Source organism: Aquarana catesbeiana, linkage group LG01, assembly GCF_042186555.1.
Source record: "Aquarana catesbeiana isolate 2022-GZ linkage group LG01, ASM4218655v1, whole genome shotgun sequence".
In the NCBI taxonomy this organism is placed as follows: Eukaryota; Metazoa; Chordata; class Amphibia; order Anura; family Ranidae; genus Aquarana; species Aquarana catesbeiana.
The window spans coordinates 1,580,476-1,599,943 of NC_133324.1; the positions used below are offsets into that span (position 1 = coordinate 1,580,476).

At 48.4% G+C, this 19,468-nt stretch overlaps 1 protein-coding gene across 1 annotated transcript; it reads left to right on the plus strand.

The window, feature by feature from the left end:
- Positions 1–5,035: 5,035 nt before the first annotated feature.
- On the plus strand, positions 5,036–6,295 carry LOC141124105 (uncharacterized). The gene has a single exon (XM_073612189.1). The coding sequence runs from the start codon at positions 5,036–5,038 to the stop codon at positions 6,293–6,295; it is 1,260 nt and encodes a 419-aa protein (XP_073468290.1).
- Positions 6,296–19,468: the final 13,173 nt, after the last annotated feature.

Consider the following 19,468-nt stretch of genomic DNA (forward strand, 5'->3'; position numbering starts at 1 on the left):
TCCCGGTGTCCAGTTCTTCTCCCGCTCTCTGGCCTCTTCTCCCGGTGTCCGGTTCTTCTCCCGCTCTCCGGCCTCTTCTCCCGGTGTCCGGTTCTTCTCCCGCTCTCTGGCCTCTTCTCCCGGTGTCCGGTTCTTCTCCCGCTCTCCGGCCTCTTCTCCCGGTGTCCGGTTCTTCTCCCGCTCTCCGGCCTCTTCTCCCAGTGTCTGGTTCTTCTCCCGCTCTCCGGCCTCTTCTCCTGGTGTCTGGTTCTTCTCCCGCTCTCCGGCCTCTTCTTCCGGTCTCCGGTTCTTCTCCCGCTCTCTGGCTCTTCTCCCGCTCTCTGGCTCTTCTCCCACTCTCTGGCTCTTCTCCCGCTCTCTGGCTCTTCTCCCACTCTCTGGCTCTTCTCCCGCTCTCTGGCTCTTCTCCCGCTCTCTGGCTCTTCTCCCGCTCTCTGGATCTTCTCCCGCCCTCCGGTTCTTCTCCCGCTGTCTGGTTCTTCTCCCGCTCTCTGGTTCTCCTCCCGCTCTCTGGTTCTTCTGCTGGGCTCCTCCACTGTCTTCTGCTCTTTTGCCGCTCTTTTGCTAGCGGTGGCCCGGTCTTCTCCGTCATCTTCTTCCGATGTTGACACAACGCTCTCTCCCGCTCTAATGCTGTGCGAGGTGCGCAACGACTTATATAGGCATGGGGTGACCACGCCCCTTATGACGTCACAGTCCCATCATGCCCCTGGAGGGGAACCCATGCCAGTTTTTTATTTACAATTTGGCGCGGTGTTCCCCCTCAGCAATGCTTGTCGATTGTCGGGAAAGGAAAAAACACAGTTTTCCTTTCCCGATGAGCGAGCCAGCGTGAGATGTACAGTACCCTGTCGCCGAGAACCAGCGCGATGGGATCGCGCTGGAAACACATTCTCGCGGTCAGGTACTGTATGTGCCACTTTGTGTCCATCACATAAAATCCCAATAAAATACATTTACGTTTTTGATTGTAACATGAAAAAAATGTGGGGAATTTCAAGGGGTATGAATACTTTTTCCAGGCACTGTAGAAGTGTGTATATATATATATATATATATATATATATTATATATATACATATACATATATATAATGTATTGTGGTGGTGAAGTGGGCGGAGTAGTCTCTCGGCAGTAATGGAGAAGCTCCAATCACAGAAGGTGGGTGTGTCCACGCATGCTAATTATATAAAAAAAGGAACTAACCACTTCTGTGTGAAAATCCATTTTTTTTTTTGCTATAAAATGACTTTGAACCCACAGACATTATTATTATTTTTTAAAGCAGAGACCCCGGAGAATAAATTGGTGGATTTTTCTATTTTTTATGTCTCACGGTTTATGGGCTGCGGTTAAAACGCCATTTTTGGGGGGTGAAAAAAAAATATATACTTTTTTTTTTTTAAACTTTAATGCAAAAACATAAAACAAAACAAAAAAAAACCACACACAATGAGTGACCCAATTTTTTTTGTAAAGTATAAAAGATGATGTCACAGCGAGTAAATAGATACCGAACATTATTGTCACTCTGACAACATGTGACATGTGTGGTGCGATCACCGGACACATATGTGTGCGATGGCACACGAGACCACTGGGGGGAGGGGCTCTAAAAATTTTTTTTTTTTTTTAGCTTAGCTTTATAGCTATCACAAGGAGTGAACAGCGCCCCTTGTGGTGGCTTTGGGTCGGGACAGGTCCGCTTTATATAGAGATCAGAGGAGATCTACACAACGGAAACATTCGCTCATTAAATGAATCATTTCCCTTCATATTCGTTATGTTGGAATCATTCGATCTGCCAAAGGTCAGGGTCACAAGCAGACAGGGATAGTCGAGAACAGGCCAAGATTGGTAACTGGAATCAGATGTAGGAGACACAGCAAGTAGCACACGAAAGCTAACACACAATGGTTGATCAGCCAGGTTGGCTTGCACTGCACAGGTTAATATAGTGTTCCTAATTAGAGGCTGAGGTGGAGCTATGCTGAGGGAAGGTTATATAAGCAGTCAGGTGAGGGTGGCTGGTCTCTAAAGGTGAACACATGGAGAAGAGGTAAGCCGACAGACAAAGATTACTGCATAACCATTACTTTGGGCTGAAGCCCCCCCTTTTTGCCACCTAGCAACGCCCCTGTCGTTAAAGTCTATGGGACACGAACATGAATAATCAAAAGTGCTAATTTTAAAGGCTTATATGCAAGTTATTGTCATAAAAAGTGTTTGGGGACCTGGGTCCTGCCCTAGGGGACATGGATCAATGCAAAAAAAAGTTTTAAAAACGGCCGTTTTTTCAGGAGCAGTGATTTTAATAATGCTTAAAGTGAAACAATAAAAGTGTAATATCCCTTTAAATTTCGTAGCTGGGGGGTGTCTATAGTATGCCTGTAAAGGGGCGCATGTTTCCTGTGTTTAGAACAGTCTGACAGAAAAATGACATTTCAAAGGAAAAAAAGTCATTTAAAACTACTCGCGGCTATTAATGAATTGTCGGGTGCTGGTAATATAGACAAAACTCATTGAAAAAAATGGCATGTGATCCCCCCCAGTCCATTACCAGGCCCTTTGGGTCTGGTATGAATATTAAGGGGAACCCCGAACCAAAAATTAAAAAATAAAAATGCTCAGGGGTCTCCCTAAAATTCATACCAGGCCCTTCAGATCTGATATGGAAATTAAAGAGAACCCTCCGCCAAATTAAAAAAAAAATGGCATAGGGGTCCCCCCAAAATCCATACCAGACCCTTATCCGAGCACGCAACCTGGCAGGCCGCAGGAAAAGAGGGGGTGATGAGAGAGCACCCCCCCCTCCTGAACCATACCAGGCCACATGCCCTCAACATGGGGAGGGTGCTTTTGGGGTCTGACCCCAAAGCACCTTGTCCCCATGTTGATGGGGAGAAGGGCCTCATCCCCCAACTCTTGCCCGGTGGTTGTGGGGATCTGCGAGCGGGGGGCTTATCGGAATCTGGAAGCCCCCTTTAACAAGGGGACCCCCAGATCCCGGCCTCCTCCCCGTGTGAATTGGTAATGGGGTACATTGTACCCCTAACATTTCACAAAAAAAGTGCAAAAAATGGTAAAAAAGACAGGAGACAGCTTGGGACAATTCCATTATTAAAAAATAAAAAAACAAAAATGTCCAGCGATGTACATTCACGCCGCCTGACTGACCAAAAAAGAAAATAAAAAAAGCCACAACGGATCCGCCTCCATGGGAGGCTCCCACCGACTGACGCATCTTCTCTGTGACAGTTCTTATATAGCTGAGGGTGGGGCCACCCAGTGACGTAAATGGGTGACCCCGCCTCCTTCTGACGCCACGGGGGCTTCCCCATGGCATCAGAGGGGGGGCGGGGTCACCTCTACGCCATTTTCTTTTAAATTTCGGCACAGGGTTCCTCTTAAAATCCATACCAGACCTGAAGGGTCTGGTATGGATTTTGGGGGGACCCCCATGCCATTTTTTTTTAATTTGGCGTAGGGTTCCCCTTAATTTCCATATCAGATCTGAAGGGCCTGGTATTGATTTTAGGGAGACCCCCCCCCCCCACACAATTTTTTTTTTTAAATTTTGGTTCGGGGTTCCCCTTAATATTCATACCAGACCCAAAGGGCCCGGTATTGGCCTTGGGGGGGACCCCATGCTGTTTTTTTCAATGAGTTTTATCCGTATTGCCGGGACCTGACAATTCATTACAGCCGTGATCAGTTTTAAATTACTTTTTTTCCTTTAGAAATGTCATTTTGCTCTCGGACTGTTCTAAACACGGGAAACATGCGCCCCCTTACAGGCATACTATAGACACCCCCCAGCTATGAAATTTAAAGGAATATATCATTTTTATTCACTGTAAGCATTAAAAAAAATCACTGCTCCCGAAAAAACGGCCGTTTAAAAAAAAAAAAATTGCATTGATCCATGTCCCCTGGGGCAGGACCCAGGTACCCAAACACTTTTTATGACAATAACTTGCATATAAGCCTTTAAAATTAACACTTTCAATTTTTTACGTTCGTGTCCCATAGACTTTAAAGGTGTTCTGGCAGCTTTCGAATTTGCCGCAAACACCGCATATTGTTCGCTGTTCAGCGAGCAGACGAACACCCGATGTTTGAGTTGAACTTACGTTCAACTCGAACATTGGGCTCATCCCTAGTCGCCACCTTTAGTGGAGTGGGAACCGCCATCAGGATGATTGAGGTATATACGTTTCTTAGCCTGCTTACCCCCCTTCCTTCACGCTTTAATGTTCCTTGTGATTCCTCCTCCATAGAAATCACTGACTCACCACCAGAAGAACTTCCACCCTCCACCTCAGAAAACACCTCAAAAGTATTTGCCACCTCCGCCCTCCCAGGTTCAGGAGCACTGACATCCTTCTTCCTCCTCCGCCTCTTACCCTTTTTCCTTTTAGCCTCCAACTATTCCATATCCTCATTCAACAATCCTGGCGGCAGAAATCCCCCCACCCCCCAGGACATCCTCATCCCTCCGCCCCGCCCCCCAGGACATCCTCATCCCTCCGCCCCGCCCCCCAGGACATCCTCATCCCTCCGTCCCGCCCCCCAGGACATCCTCCGCCCCACCCCCCAGGACATCCTCATCCCCCCGCCCCACAGGACATCCTCATCCCTCCGGCCCCAGGACATCCTCATCCCTCCGCCCCGCCCCCCAGGACCTCCTCATCCCTCCCCCTCACCCCCCAGCAGCACCTTGCAGAACAGCACCACCTGGTGGAGAAGCTCCTCTGGTGCAGAGACTGTTGTGACTGGCTCAGTGATCTCTGTACAGCACTGCGGTATATGTCAGAGCTATATAAAATGTATAAAAATAATAGTGTGTGACACTGGGGGAGGGGACATTAGAGTGTAAGCTCCTCTGTATAGAGACTGATGTGACTGGAGTATAAAGTTCATTTTGCTTATTTTTAAACTTGAGTACTAAATTTGAAATATCACTATACTTATTTTATGCTCTTTCTCTCTTTTTTTAATCTTCTTCCAGCTGTGATCACCTGATGAAACCAAAATGTGGAAGTGTTATACAAACACGTTCTGTGCACTGTCCATATTTATTTGCGTTGTCATTACTTTCTCCTACTTCTACCATGTACAATTCAGACATTTGAAGATGAGATCTCATGGACTTCCCATTGCCACAGACACCATTACAGCTCTGGATAATCGAACATTTATCATCTCTCCGTATTATGAGCCTAGACTTGGCCAATCAGTCCGGGTCATCGCCATCATCCATGAATCTGTGAAAGAACTCTACTGTATCTTCCATTGTTCCTCTAATCAGATTGTATTTGTCAGGGCAGAAATAGATCTTCACAGTGACAGATTTGGGTTCCCATATGGAACAGCAGATCTTCTATGTGCAGAACCTTCTGGGTGTAATTACACTTATATGTCTTTCTCTAATTCCACAAATACATTTCAGGACCTCCTGTTTGAAGTCAAGAACCGTCCACCACAACCCATCTCATTCAATTTCACTGTCTGTATTTCTACTTTATATGGAAACTACAACAATGTCCTCCAGATGATCCAGAGTATTGAGATGTACAAGATTCTGGGGGCCTCTAGAGTGACTATCTATAACACCAACTGTTCCCAGGATGTAGAAAAGGTGTTACGTCATTACATTGATGAAGGAACTCTAGAGGTGGTGCCATGGCCAATAGACCGCCATCTTCAGACATCAAAAGGATGGAGTTATTCCAAAGTACCCACCGCTGAGATTGGATATTTTGGACAAACTGCAACCTTAAATGATTGTCTATACAGGAACATGTACAAAAGTAAGTTCGTTCTCTTCAATGACATTGATGAAATTATTCTTCCAGTCAAGGACTGGGACTGGTCATCACTGATGGAGAGGCTCCAGAATAAACATCCAGATACAAGTGTCTTCCGCATTGAGAATCACATCTTCCCGAATTCAGTCAAAATCTCTGGATTTGACTTGTGGTCTCATATTCCCGGGGTCAATATTCTCCATCATTCTGTCCGGGAACCTATGGACTGGAAACTCTTCAATGGCCGCAAATTGATTGTGAATCCTCGAGATGTATTTCAGACCTCCGTACACTCAGCTCTGAAACAAAGAGGACACTGGAAGAATATAGAATCAGATATGGTCCTCACCTTCCACTGTACACATAAATATAGAAGGGACATCACCGCAAAGGACCTCATTCCAGATGATGTACTGAGGAGACACAACATGTCCTTAGTGCCCAATGTAGATAAGGTCATTCAGAGACTTTTCCCTCAGCAATAGATCCCCCCTGTATGTCCTGTAATGTAGAGTGAAGACTAAAATTCTGTGTGTTCACGATTTAAAAACTCAAGTTTATCAGTTTACTAATTAATAAAGACTGCTTGGAACGTGGGTGCTCAACCTATGGTCCTCCAGCTGATGCAGAACTCCAAGTCCCATCATGCCTCTGCCTTTGGGAGTCATGCTTGTAACTGTCAGCCTTGCAATTCCTCATAGGACTTGTAGTTCCTCAACAGCTCGATGGCTGCATGTTGAGCACCCATGGCTTAGAATAGCCTTGTTCTCGGGGCTGTTCTTCAGCTGTAACTTGGAGCTAAGTTCCACCACTTTTGTCTGAGGCTCTCTGCTCCCCGCTTACCACTATCACTTCTAAACACAGAAGTTCAGCCTCCGTGTGACAGCTTGTCTACCAACAGCTCCCACAGATCTGATCTCCTGAGCGGCTCCCACTGAGTGCAAGATGGGGACAAGGAAGATGCAGGCATCTAGGGTGCAGTGCGGATGCCGACACCCCCACTGGAAATTTCCTCCTAAAGGGTGCTGGGAGGTACTAAAGCCGACTGGGTGGGTTCCACCACATCCCAAAGGTGCTCTATTGGATTGAGATCTGGTGAGCGTGGAGGTCATTGGAGGACAGTGATCTCATTGTCCAGTGGTGAGATGATTGGAGCTTTGTGACATGGTGCATTATCCTGCTGGAAGGAGCCATCAGAAGATGGGGACACTGTAGTCATAAAGGGATGGACATGGTCAGCAACAATACTCAGGTAGGCCATGGTGTTGAAACAATACTCAGTTGGTACTAAGGGGTCAAAAGTGCACCAAAAAAATATCCCCCACACCATTACACCCCCACCACCATCCTGAACCGGTGATATCCCATCCCCCACACCATTACACCCCCACCACCATCCTGAACCGGTGATATCCCATCCCCCACACCATTACACCCCCACCACCAGCCTGAACCGGTGATATCCCATCCCCCACACCATTACACCCCCACCACCAGTCTGAACCGGTGATATCCCATCCCCCACACCATTACACCCCCACCACCAGCCTGAACCGGTGATATCCCATCCCCCACACCATTACACCCCCCACCACCAGCCTGAACCGGTGATACCCCATCCCCCACACCATTACACCCCCACCACCAGCCTGAACCAGTGATATCCCATCCCCCACACCATTACACCCCCACCACCAGCCTGAACCAGTGATACCCCATCCCCCACACCATTACACCCCCACCACCAACCTGAACCGGTGATATCCCATCCCCCACACCATTACACCCCCACCACCAGTCTGAACCGGTGATATCCCCATCCCCCACACCATTACACCATCTCAACCAGCCTGAACCGGTGATATCCCATCCCCCCACACCATTACACCCCCACCACCAGCCTGAACCGGTGATATCCCATCCCCCACACCATTACACCCCCACCACCAGCCTGAACCGGTGATATCCCCATCCCCCACACCATTACACCCCACCACCAGCCTGAACCGGTGATACCCCATCCCCCACACCATTACACCCCCCACCACCAGCCTGAACCGGTGATATCCCACCCCCCACACCATTACACCCCCACCACCAGCCTGAACCAGTGATATCCCACCCCCCACACCATTACACCCCCCACCACCAGCCTGAACCGGTGATATCCCATCCCCCACACCATTATACCCCACCACCAGCCTGAACCGGTGATATCCCATCCCCCACACCATTACACCCCCACCACCAGCCTGAACCGGTGATATCCCATCCCCCACACCATTACACCTCCACCACCAGCCTGAACCGGTGATATCCCATCCCCCACACCATTACACCCCCACCACCAGCCTGAACCGGTGATACCCCATCCCCCCACACCATTACACCCCCACCACCAGCCTGAACCGGTGATATCCCATCCCCCACACCATTACACCCCCACCACCAGCCTGAACCGGTGATACCCCATCCCCCCACACCATTACACCCCCACCACCAGCCTGAACCGGTGATATCCCATCCCCCACACCATTACACCCCCACCACCAGCCTGAACCGGTGATATCCCATCCCCCACACCATTACACCCCCACCACCAGCCTGAACTGGTGATATCCCATCCCCCACACCATTACACCCCCCACCACCAGCCTGAACCGGTGATATCCCATCCCCCACACCATTACACCCCCACCACCAGCCTGAACCGGTGATATCCCATCCCCCACACCATTACACCCCCACCACCAGCCTGAACCGGTGATATCCCATCCCCCACACCATTACACCCCCACCACCAGCCTGAACCGGTGATATCCCATCCCCCACACCATTACACCCCCACCACCAGCCTGAACCGGTGATACCCCATCCCCCACACCATTACACCCCCACCACCAGCCTGAACCGGTGATACAAGGCAGGATGGATCCATGCGCCAAATTCTGACCCCACCATCAGAATGTCGCAACTGAAATCCAGACTTATCAGACCAGGCAACATTTTTCCAATCTTCTATTGTCCAATGTTGGTGATCCTGTGCCAATTGTAACCTCAGTTTCCTGTTCTTATCTGACAGGAGTGGCACCCGGTGTGGTCTTCTGCTGCTGTAGCCCATCAGCTTCAAGGTTGGATGTGTTGTCTGTTCAGAGACGGTAACTTGTTATTTGAGTTACTGTTGTCTTTCTATCATCTGGAACCAGGCTGCCCATTCTCCTCTGACCTCAACAAGGCATTTTCCTCCACACAACTGCCGCTCACTGGATATTTTCTCCTCTTCCCACCATTCTCTGTAATCCTGGGAGATGGTTGTGTGTGAAAATCCCAGAAATGCAGTACCTGACCGCGAGATTGTGTTTCCAGCGCGATACCATCGTGCTGGTTCTTTGCGACAGGGTACTGTGCATGTCACGCTGGCTCACTCATCGGGAAAGGAAAACTTTTGCGATGAGTGACAGGCAGTGCTGACAGGTGTCTGGTATGAATCCTGAGGGGGAACGCCGCGACAAATTTCAAATAAAAAAGGCGTGGGTTCCCCCCGGGGGCATACCAGGCCCTTAGGTCTGGTATGGATTGTAGGGGAACCCCCTACGCCCCCCAAAATCCATACCAGACCCTTATCCGAACACGCAGCCCGGCCGGCCAGGAAGGGGGGTGGGGATGAGCGAGCGCACCCCCTCCTGAACCGTACCAGGCCGCATGCCCTCAACATGGGGGGGGTGGGTGCCTTGGGGGAGGGGGCACCCTGCGGCCCCCCCACCCCAAAGCACCTTGTCCCCATGTTGATGAGGACAAGGGCCTCTTCCCGACAACCCTGGCCGTTGGTTGTCGGTGTTTGCAGGCGGGGGGCTTATCGGAATCCGGGAGCCCCCTTTAATAAGGGGGCCCCCAGATCCCGGCCCCCCACCCTATGTGAATGAGTATGGGGTACATCGTACCCCTACCCATTCACCTAGGGAAAAGTGTCAATAAAAAAAAAACACAGTACACAGATTTTAAGAGTAATTTATTAGGCAGCTCCGGGGTCTTCTTCTGACTTCGGGGGTCTTCTTCTGACTTCTCCTGGTGTTCGGCCTTTTCTCCCGGGCCCCTCCGCTATCTTCTTTCAGCTCTTTTGCCAGCGGGGGCCCCGGTCTGCTGCCGCTGTCTTGTCGCCGCTGTCTCGTCGCTTCTTCTCTTCTTCCGATGTCCCTGCGCATGCTGGGACAGTGACGTCACAAGGGGGCGGGGTCACCGCCTATATAAATGGCTCCGCAGCTCACACACAGCATTCCAGCAGGAGAGAGCGTTGTGTCAACATCGGAAGAAGAGAAGAAGCGACAAGACAGCGGCAGCAGACCGGGCCCCCCGCTGGCAAAAGAGCTGGAAGAAGGTAGCGGAGGGGCCCGGGAGAAGAGGCCGAACACCGGGAGAAGTCGGAAGGAGACCCCCGAAGTCAGAAGAAGACCCCGGAGCTGCCTAATAAATTACTCTTAAAACCTGTGTACTGTATGTTTTTTTTTTTATTGACACTTTTTCCCCCATGTGAATGGGTAGGGGTACCATATACTCATTGACATAGGGTGGGGGTCCGGGATCTGGGGGCCCCCTTATTAAAGGGGGCTCCCAGATTCCGATAAGCCCCGCGCCCACAGACCCCGACAACCAACGACCAGGGTTGTCGGGAAGAGGCCTTTGTCCTCATTAACATGGGGGGTCCTCATTAACATGGTCCTCATTAACATGGGGACAAGGTGCTTTGGGGTGGGGGGGGTGCAGGGCGCCCCCCTCCCCCAAGGCACCCACCCCCCATGTTAAGGGAATGCGGCCTGGTACGGTTCAGGAGGGGGGGGGGGCGCTCGCTCGTCCCCACCCCCCTTCCTGGCCGGCCGGGCTGCGTGCTCGGATAAGGGTCTGGTATGGATTTTGGGGGGGACCCCACGCCGATTTTTCAGCGTAGGGGGTTCCCCTTACAATCCATACCTGGGGGGAACCCACGCCAGTTTTTTATTTAAACTTGGCGCGGTGTCCCCCCTCATGAATCATACCAGACAGCTGTCAGCACTGCCTGGCGCTCATCGCGAAAGGAAAAAAAAAAAGTTTTCCTTTCCCGATGAGTGAGCCATCTTGGCGCTGGCTCCCGCGACGGGGCTCGCAGGTGTCAAATCTCACTGAGAAATGCGGCGAGATTGACACAATATCGCGGTCACCTACTGTACTCAGATCGGCCCGTCTGCCACCAACCACCATGCCATGTTCAGAGTCACTTCAGTCCCCTTTCTTCCCCATTCTGATGCTCGGTTTGAACTTCAGCAAGTCACGCATTGAGTTGCTGCCATGTGATTGGCTGATTAGAAATTTGTGTTACCAGGCAATAAAGTGTCCGGTGGATGTATATTCTATAGTCTCCTGTTAGAATTTCTATGAAGAAAAAAAATTATTTAATGTTATATTTTCATAATTTTCCTGGTTTGAACCATGGAAGAGTTTAAAGCAAATAAGCCCCAAGAGAGCAATCGATTATTATTTGGACGCACATGATCTACTGTAATATTGTAATCATACAGAATGATAATAGGTACTTATTGTGGTTATATGTGATATTATGTGAATACTTACATTGTCAATACAGAGCCTGGAAAAAGTATTCATACCCCTTGAAATCTTCCACATTTTGTTACAACCAAAAACCATAAATGTATTTTATTGGGATTTTATGTGATAGACCAACACAAAGTGTCACATAATTGTGAAGTGGAAGGAAAATGATAAATGATACAAATAAATATGTGAAAAGTGTGGGGGGAGGGACATTTGTATGGCGCCCCCCGGAGTCAATACTTTGTAGAACCCCCTTTCTCTACAAGTCTTTTTGGGGATGTCTCTACCAGCTTTGCACATCTAGAGAGGACATTTCTGCCCATTCTTCTTTGTAAAATATCTCAAGTTCTGTCAGATTGGATGGAGAGCGTCTGTGAACAGCAATTTTCAAGTCTTGCCACAGATTCTCGATGTGATTTAGGTCTGGACTGTGACTGGGCCATTCTAACACATGAATATGCTTTGATCTAAACCATTCCATTGTAGCTCTGGCTGGATGTTTCGGGTCGTTGTCCTGCTGGAAGGTGAACCTCCCCCCACCGGTCTCAAGTCTTGAAAAGTGGGTGGAAATGAGGCGCCAACTATAATAGTGAGCAGCCAACGTAACAATTAGACGGATTGCGAAGTGACAAATGAAACGAAGAGTGTGGCGCTAGGTGTTGTCTGTTTATTGTACGAAAAAAACCTAACCAGGACGGAAATCTGGAGGTAAGCTGCACTATAAAAGTTTTACTGAAAGACTCGAATGAACGGGTGTAGAATAGTTCTGAAGAAACGGAAAACTAGGAGATACGTAAATAGCCGTGTACACTTAACACTTATATGGCATAAACCATCAAATGTGTTAGGAACACGCATTATAGAAATGTAAAAAGGTAAATGGGAGTATTAAACACCTATCCGGTAATATGTGGCGCTAGACACAAAGATGAAAATAGGTGGCTACTAACCGACGAACACAAAAGAAAATGTATCTCCTGTGAAGGTGCACAAACCACGTGTAATAACCAGTATAAGATAAACTGAGTGCTACTAAAAAGTGAGACATATGTATACAACCCCTGGCAAAAATGATGGAATCACCAGTCCCCGAGGACGTCCCTTCACTTGTTTATTGTTGTAGAAAAAAAAGCAGATCACAGACATGGCCAAAAACTAAAGGCATTTCAAATGTCAACTTTCTGGCTTTAAGAAACACTAAAAGAAATCAAGAAAAACAATGGTGGTGGCCAGTAACAGTTAGATTTATAGAACAAGCACAGGGAATAAATTATGGAATCACTCAACTCTGAGGAAAAAATGATGGAATCCTGAAAAACAAACAAAGAAAATAAATAAATAAATAAGACTCCGACACATCACTAGAACTTTGTTGCACCACCTCTGGATTTTATAACTGAGGCATTGACTTCATCATGAGTGATAAACAGAACTCTTCATCAATCTGGCTCCAGCCTTCTCTGATTACAAATCATCTTTGCAGGTTGGAGCCTCGTCATGGACCATTCTCTTTCACTTCCACCACAGATTTTCAATTGGATTGAGATCCGGACTGTTTGCAGGCCATGACATTGACCTTATGTGTCTTTCTTCAAGGAATTTTTTTCACAGTTTTTGCTCTATGGGAAGATGCATTATCATCTTGATAAATGATTTCATCATCCCCCAAACATCCTTTCAATAGATGGGATAAGAAAAGTGTCCAAAATTTCAGTGTAAACCTGTGCATTTATTGAAGATTTAATGACAGCCGTCTCCCCAGTGCCTTTACCTGACATGCAGCCCCTTATCATAACTGACTGTGGAAATTTGCATGTTTTCTTCAGACAGTCGTCTGCATAAATCTCATTGGAACGGCACCAAACAAAAGTTCCAGAATCATCACCTTCCCAATGCAGATTGGAGATTCATCACTGAATAGGACTTTCATCCAATCATCCACAGTCCACGATTGCCTTTCCTTAGCCCATTGAAACCTTGTTTTTTTGTGTTTAGGTGTTAGAGATGATTTCTTTTAGCTCTTCTGTATGTAGATCCCATTTCCTTTAGGCGGTTTCTTACAGTTCGGTCACAGATGATGACTTCAGTTTCCTCCCATTTGTTCCTCATTTGTTTTGTTGTACATTTTCTGTTTTCAAGGCATATCGCTTCAAGTTTGCTGTCTTGACACTTTGATATCTTCCTTGGTCTACCAGTATGCTTGCCTTTAACCACCTTCCCATGTTGTTTGTATTTGGTCCATGTTTTAGACACAGCCGACTGTGAACAACCAACATCTTGTGCAACACTGCGTGATGATTGACCCTCTTTACCTTCATACTAACAAGCAGATTTCATCTCATGCAGGTGTTCGTGTTTGTAATGAAAATTTACAGGGCGATTCCATCATTTTTTCCTCAGAATTGAGTGATTCCATAATTTATTCCCTGTGCTTGTTCTATAAATCTAATGCCGCGTACACACGAGCGGACTTTCTATCCTACTTGGTCCGGCACACTTTCCGACGGACTTTGTCCGCCAGGTGCGCCGGACTTTAAAACGGACGGACTTGCCCACACACGCCGGGACTTTCCGGCGGGCTAAGTCCGCCCGTCTTTCCGACGGACTTTCGCCGGAGTTCCGGCGGACTTTCAGAATGAACGGACTTGCCCACACACGGACAAGTCCGTTCATTTTGAACGTGACTCAGGTGCGACGGGACTAGAAAAGGATGTCAATCTTGCCGCTTTTATCGGCGAGATTGACACCTTATACTAGCCCCGTCGCGGGGCATACCAGGCCCTTAGGTCTGGTATGGATTATAAAGGGGAACCCCGCTACGCCGAAAAAACGGCGTGGGGTCCCCCTAAAATCCATACCAGACCCCGATCCGAGCACGCAGCCTGGCCGGTCAGGAAAGGGGGTGGGGACGAGCGAGCGCCCCCCCCCCTCCTGAACCGTACCAGGCCGCATGCCCTCAACATGGGGGTGGGTGCTTTGGGGGAGGGGGGCGCCCTGCGCCCCCCCCCCCAAAGCACCTTGTCCCCATGTTGATGAGGACAAGGGCCTCTTCCCGACAACCCTGGCCGTTGGTTGTCGGGGTCTGCGGGCGGGGGCTTATCGGAATCTGGGAGCCCCCTTTAATAAGGGGGCCCCCAGATCCCGGCCCCCCACCCTATGTAAATGAGTATGGGGTACATGGTACCCCTACCCATTTACCTAGGAAAAAAGTGTAAGTAATAAAACACACTACACAGGTTTTTAAAATATTTTATTAAACAGCTCCGGGGGGGGATCTTCCTCCGGCTTCGGGGGTCTTCTTCCGGCTTCGGGGGTCCCTCCGCTTCATCTTCTCCCGGCGTCCGGTTGGTTCTTCTCCGCTCTCTTCTCCCGGTGTTCCTGTTCTTCGGCCGGCTCCTCTGCTGTCTTCAAGTAGCTCTCTTGCCAGCAGAGGTCCGGACTTCTGGGCTTCTGGGCTTCTGGGCTTCTGGGCTTCTCTTCCCCAGATGTTGACACGACGCTCTCTCCTGCTGGACTGCTCTCCGAGGGCTGCGTTGTGACTTATATAGGTGGAGACCCCGCCCCCTTTTGATGTCACAGTCCCTGGGCATGCTGGGACTGTGACGTTTTAGGGGGCGTGGTCACTGGGTGATGTTACACTTTTTTCCTAGGTAAATGGGTAGGGGTACCATGTACCCCATACTCATTTACATAGGGTGGGGGGCCGGGATCTGGGGGCCCCCTTATTAAAGGGGGCTCCCAGATTCCGATAAGCCCCCGCCCGCAGACCCCGACAACCAACGGCCAGGGTTGTCGGGAAGAGGCCCTTGTCCTCATCAACATGGGGACAAGGTGCTTTGGGGGGGGGGGGCGCAGGGCGCCCCCCTCCCCCAAAGCACCCACCCCCATGTTGAGGGCATGCGGCCTGGTACGGTTCAGGAGGGGGGGGGGCGCTCGCTCGTCCCCACCCCCTTTCCTGACCGGCCAGGCTGCGTGCTCGGATCGGGGTCTGGTATGGATTTTAGGGGGACCCCACGCCGTTTTTTCGGCGTAGCGGGGTTCCCCTTTATAATCCATACCAGACCTAAGGGCCTGGTATGCCCCGCGCTCGCCGCAATAGGAAAATGTGTTTTTCCTATTGCAGCGAGCGTGAGATGCAATACCCTGCCCTCGTGTTGTATTTGGTCTGTCGGACCAGCCTACACACGAGCGGGCTTTCCGTCGGACCAGCACACACACGAGCGGACTTTCCGTCGGACCAGCACACACACGAGCGGACTTTCCGCCCGAAACTGAGTCCGGCGGAAAGATTTAGAACTTTCTTCAAATCTAGGTCCGGCGGGCTTTTGGGAAAAAGTCCGCCGGAAAAGTCCGCCGGTGCCTACACACGGGCGGATTGTCCGGCACACTCTGGTCCGCCGGACCAAGTATGCCGGAAAGTCCGACCGTGTGTACGCGGCATAACTGTTACCGGCCACCACCATTCTTTTTCTTGATTTCTTTTAGTGTTTCTTAAAGCCAGAAAGTTGCCATTTGAAATACCTTTAGTTTTTGGCCATGTCTGTGATCTGCTTTTTTTTCTACAACAATAAACAAGTGAAGGAACATCCTCAGGGACTGGTGATTCCATCATTTTTGCCAGGGGTTGTAGATGTGTAGGGTAATGATGGTATTATACAGCTGTGAAGAGGCGTTGCCTCTAACAGAAACCCGGCATAATCTGTACCCAGTGTCCGTGTAAAAACTATGTGACTATAAAAAAATCAATAATAAGTACAGTCAGGTCCATAAATATTGGGACATGGACACAATTCTAATCTTTTTGGCTCTATACACCACAATGGATTTGAAATGAAATGAACAAGATGTACTTTAACTGCAGACTTTCAGCTTTAATTTGAGGGGATTTACATCCAAATCAGGTGAACGGTGTAGGAATTACAACAGTTTGTATTTGTGCCTCCCACCTTTTAAAGGACCAAAAGTAATGGGACAGATTAACAATCATCCATCAAACTTTCACTTTTTAATACTTGGTTGCAAATCCTTTGCAGCCAATTACAGCCTGAAGTCTGGAACACATAGACATCACCAGACGTTGGGTTTCATCCCTGGTGATGCTCTGCCAGGCCTCTACTACAACTGTCTTCAGTTCCTGCTTGTTCTTGGGGCATTTCCCCTTCAGTTTTGTCTTCAGTAAGTGAAATGCATGCTCAATCGGATTCAGGTCAGGTGATTGACTTGGCCATTGCATAACATTCCACTTCTTTCCCTTAAAAAACTCTTTGGTTGCTTTCGCAGTATGCTTCGGGTCATTGTCCATCTGCACTGTGAAGCGCCGTCCAATGAGTTCTGAAGCATTTTGCTGAATATGAGCAGATAATATTGTCCGAAACACTTCAGAATTCATCCTGCTGCTTTTGTCAGCAGTCACATCATCAATAAATACAAGAGAACCAGTTCCATTGGCAGCCATACATGCCCACGCCATGACACTACCACCACCATGCTTCACTGATGAGGTGGTATGCTTTGGATCATGAGCAGTTCCTTTCCTTCTCCATACTCTTCTCTTCCCATCACTCTGGTACAAGTTGATCTTGGTCTCATCTGTCCATAGGATGTTGTTCCAGAACTGTGAAGGCTTTTTTAGATGTTGTTTGGCAAACTCTAATCTGGCCTTCCTGTTTTTGAGGCTCACCAATGGTTTACATCTTGTGGTGAACCCTCTGTATTCACTCTGGTGAAGTCTTCTCTTGATTGTTGACTTTGACACACATACACCTACCTCCTGGAGAGTGTTCTTCATCTGGCCAACTGTTGTGAAGGGTGTTTTCTTCACCAGGGAAAGAATTCTTCGGTCATCCACCACAGTTGCTTTCCGTGGTCTTCCAGTGTTGCTGAGCTCACCGGTGCGTTCTTTCTTTTTAAGGATGTTCCAAACAGTTGATTTGGCCACACCTAATGTTTTTGCTATCTCTCTGATGGGTTTGTTTTGTTTCTTCAGCCTAATGATGGCTTGCTTCACTGATAGTGACAGCTCTTTGGATCTCATATTGAGAGTTGGCAGCAACAGATTCCAAATGCAAATAGCACACTCGAAATGAACTCTGGACCTTTTATCTGCTCCTTGTAAATAGGATAATGATAGAATAACACACACCTGGCCATGGAACAGCTGAGCAGCCAATTGTCCCATTACTTTTGATCCCTTAAAAAGTGGGAGGCACATATACAAACTGTTGTAATTCCTACACTGTTCACCTGATTTGGATGTAAATCCCTCAAATTAAAGATGGAAGTCTGCAGGTAAAGCACATCTTGTTCGTTTCATTTCAAATCCATTGTGGTGGTGTATAGAGCCAAAAAGATTAGAATTGTGTCCATGTCCCAATATTTATGGACCTGACTGTATCACCCTTAAAAGGGTACCCCAACCTCTCCTCTACCATTTTAAAGTTTTGACCAGTATTACTTAAGTGCCTATCCCAACACTGAATACACTGATCAGATAAACTTTAGATGGATGTAGAAGGCATTGAAGCCATTTATACGAACGTTTGATATACGTTCATGGAGACTCAATGCCTTCCCTTTTAAGGGTGATACTTATTGATTTTTTATAGTCGCATAGTTTTTACACGGACACTGGGTACAGATTATGCTGAGTTTCTGTTAGAGGCAACGCCTATTCACAGCTGTATAATACCATCATTAACCTACACAATTTTCAAGTCTTGCCACAGATTCTCAATGTGATTTAGGTCTGGACTGTGACTGGGCCATTCTAACACATGAATATGCTTTGATCTAAACCATTCCATTGTAGCTCTGGCTGGATGTTTCGGGTCGTTGTCCTGCTGGAAGGTGAACCTCCGCCCCAGTCTCAAGTCTTTTTCAAGTCTCGTCCACATCAGTGCCTGACCTCACAAATGAGACACCCTCCTAAACCTTGTGGACGGCCTTCCCAGAAGAGGTGAAGCTGTAATAGCTGCAAAGGGGCGGAGCCAACTCAATATTGAACCCTCCGGACTAAGACTGGGATGCCATTAAACTTCATGTGTGTGTAAAGGCAGGTGTCCCAATACTTTTGGTAATATAGCATATGTGTGTGTGTGATATCGTAGCCATACTTAAGTAAGAAGTTTATAGGGGTTGTAAACCCTCGAGGTTTGCATTCTATGCATTCACGTGAAAAACCTTCTGTAGTGCAGCAGCCCCCCCAGAGCCCCCTTTTTACTTACCTGAATCTGATCGTTCCATCGACGGGAGTGAGCACAGCAGCTCCAGCCGCTGTCTCGGGTCCTCATTGGATAGATTGATAACAGAGCAGCTATTGGTTCCCACTGCTGTCAATCAAATCCAGTGAGACGGGAGCCAAGGGGGGGCGGGGCCGAGTCCTGCTGTCTGTGTCAATGGACGCACCCGCGCAGGTGTCTCCTTGGAATTTCGGGTCTCCGAGGGGGGCATTCGATGTGGGGAGGAGCCAGGAGCTCCACTGAGGGACCCCAGAAAAGGAGGATCGGCGGCCACTCTGTGCAAAACCCTTGTACAGAGGAGGTAAGTATAATATGTTTGTTATTTTAAAAAAAAAACAAAGTGAACCTTTTGAACCCCTTTAAGTACGCAAGTTATTATTATATATATATTTTTTTTCTCTCTTACTTTTATGTGTAGAACTAATAGGTGGAGCTCTGCAGTCCACAATCGCTCCAGCCCTCGATCCGGGTTCTTCACCTGTCAGCCGGCTCTACCGTCCAGACGAGAGGCAGCTGAGTAATGAGAGCTTCTTGTCATGATTCCCCACCGGTGATGGTTCAGGAGATGCCTTCCTTTTATCTACTCCATAAGAGTTACTGATTGTTAACAATGTTACAATAAATGTTATCATTAGGGATGAGCTTTCTGTTCGACTCGAACATCGGCTGTTCGATCGTTCAATGAAGATCGAACATTATGGGGCATTCGCGCCAAATTCGAGCAACGCGTCACGCCCCATAATGCACTGCGTCATCACAGTGGATTGCTGGCTGATGATTGGCCATGCATGCACTATGACCCGCATGCGTGGGCCAATCACAGCGCCATAAGCAAAG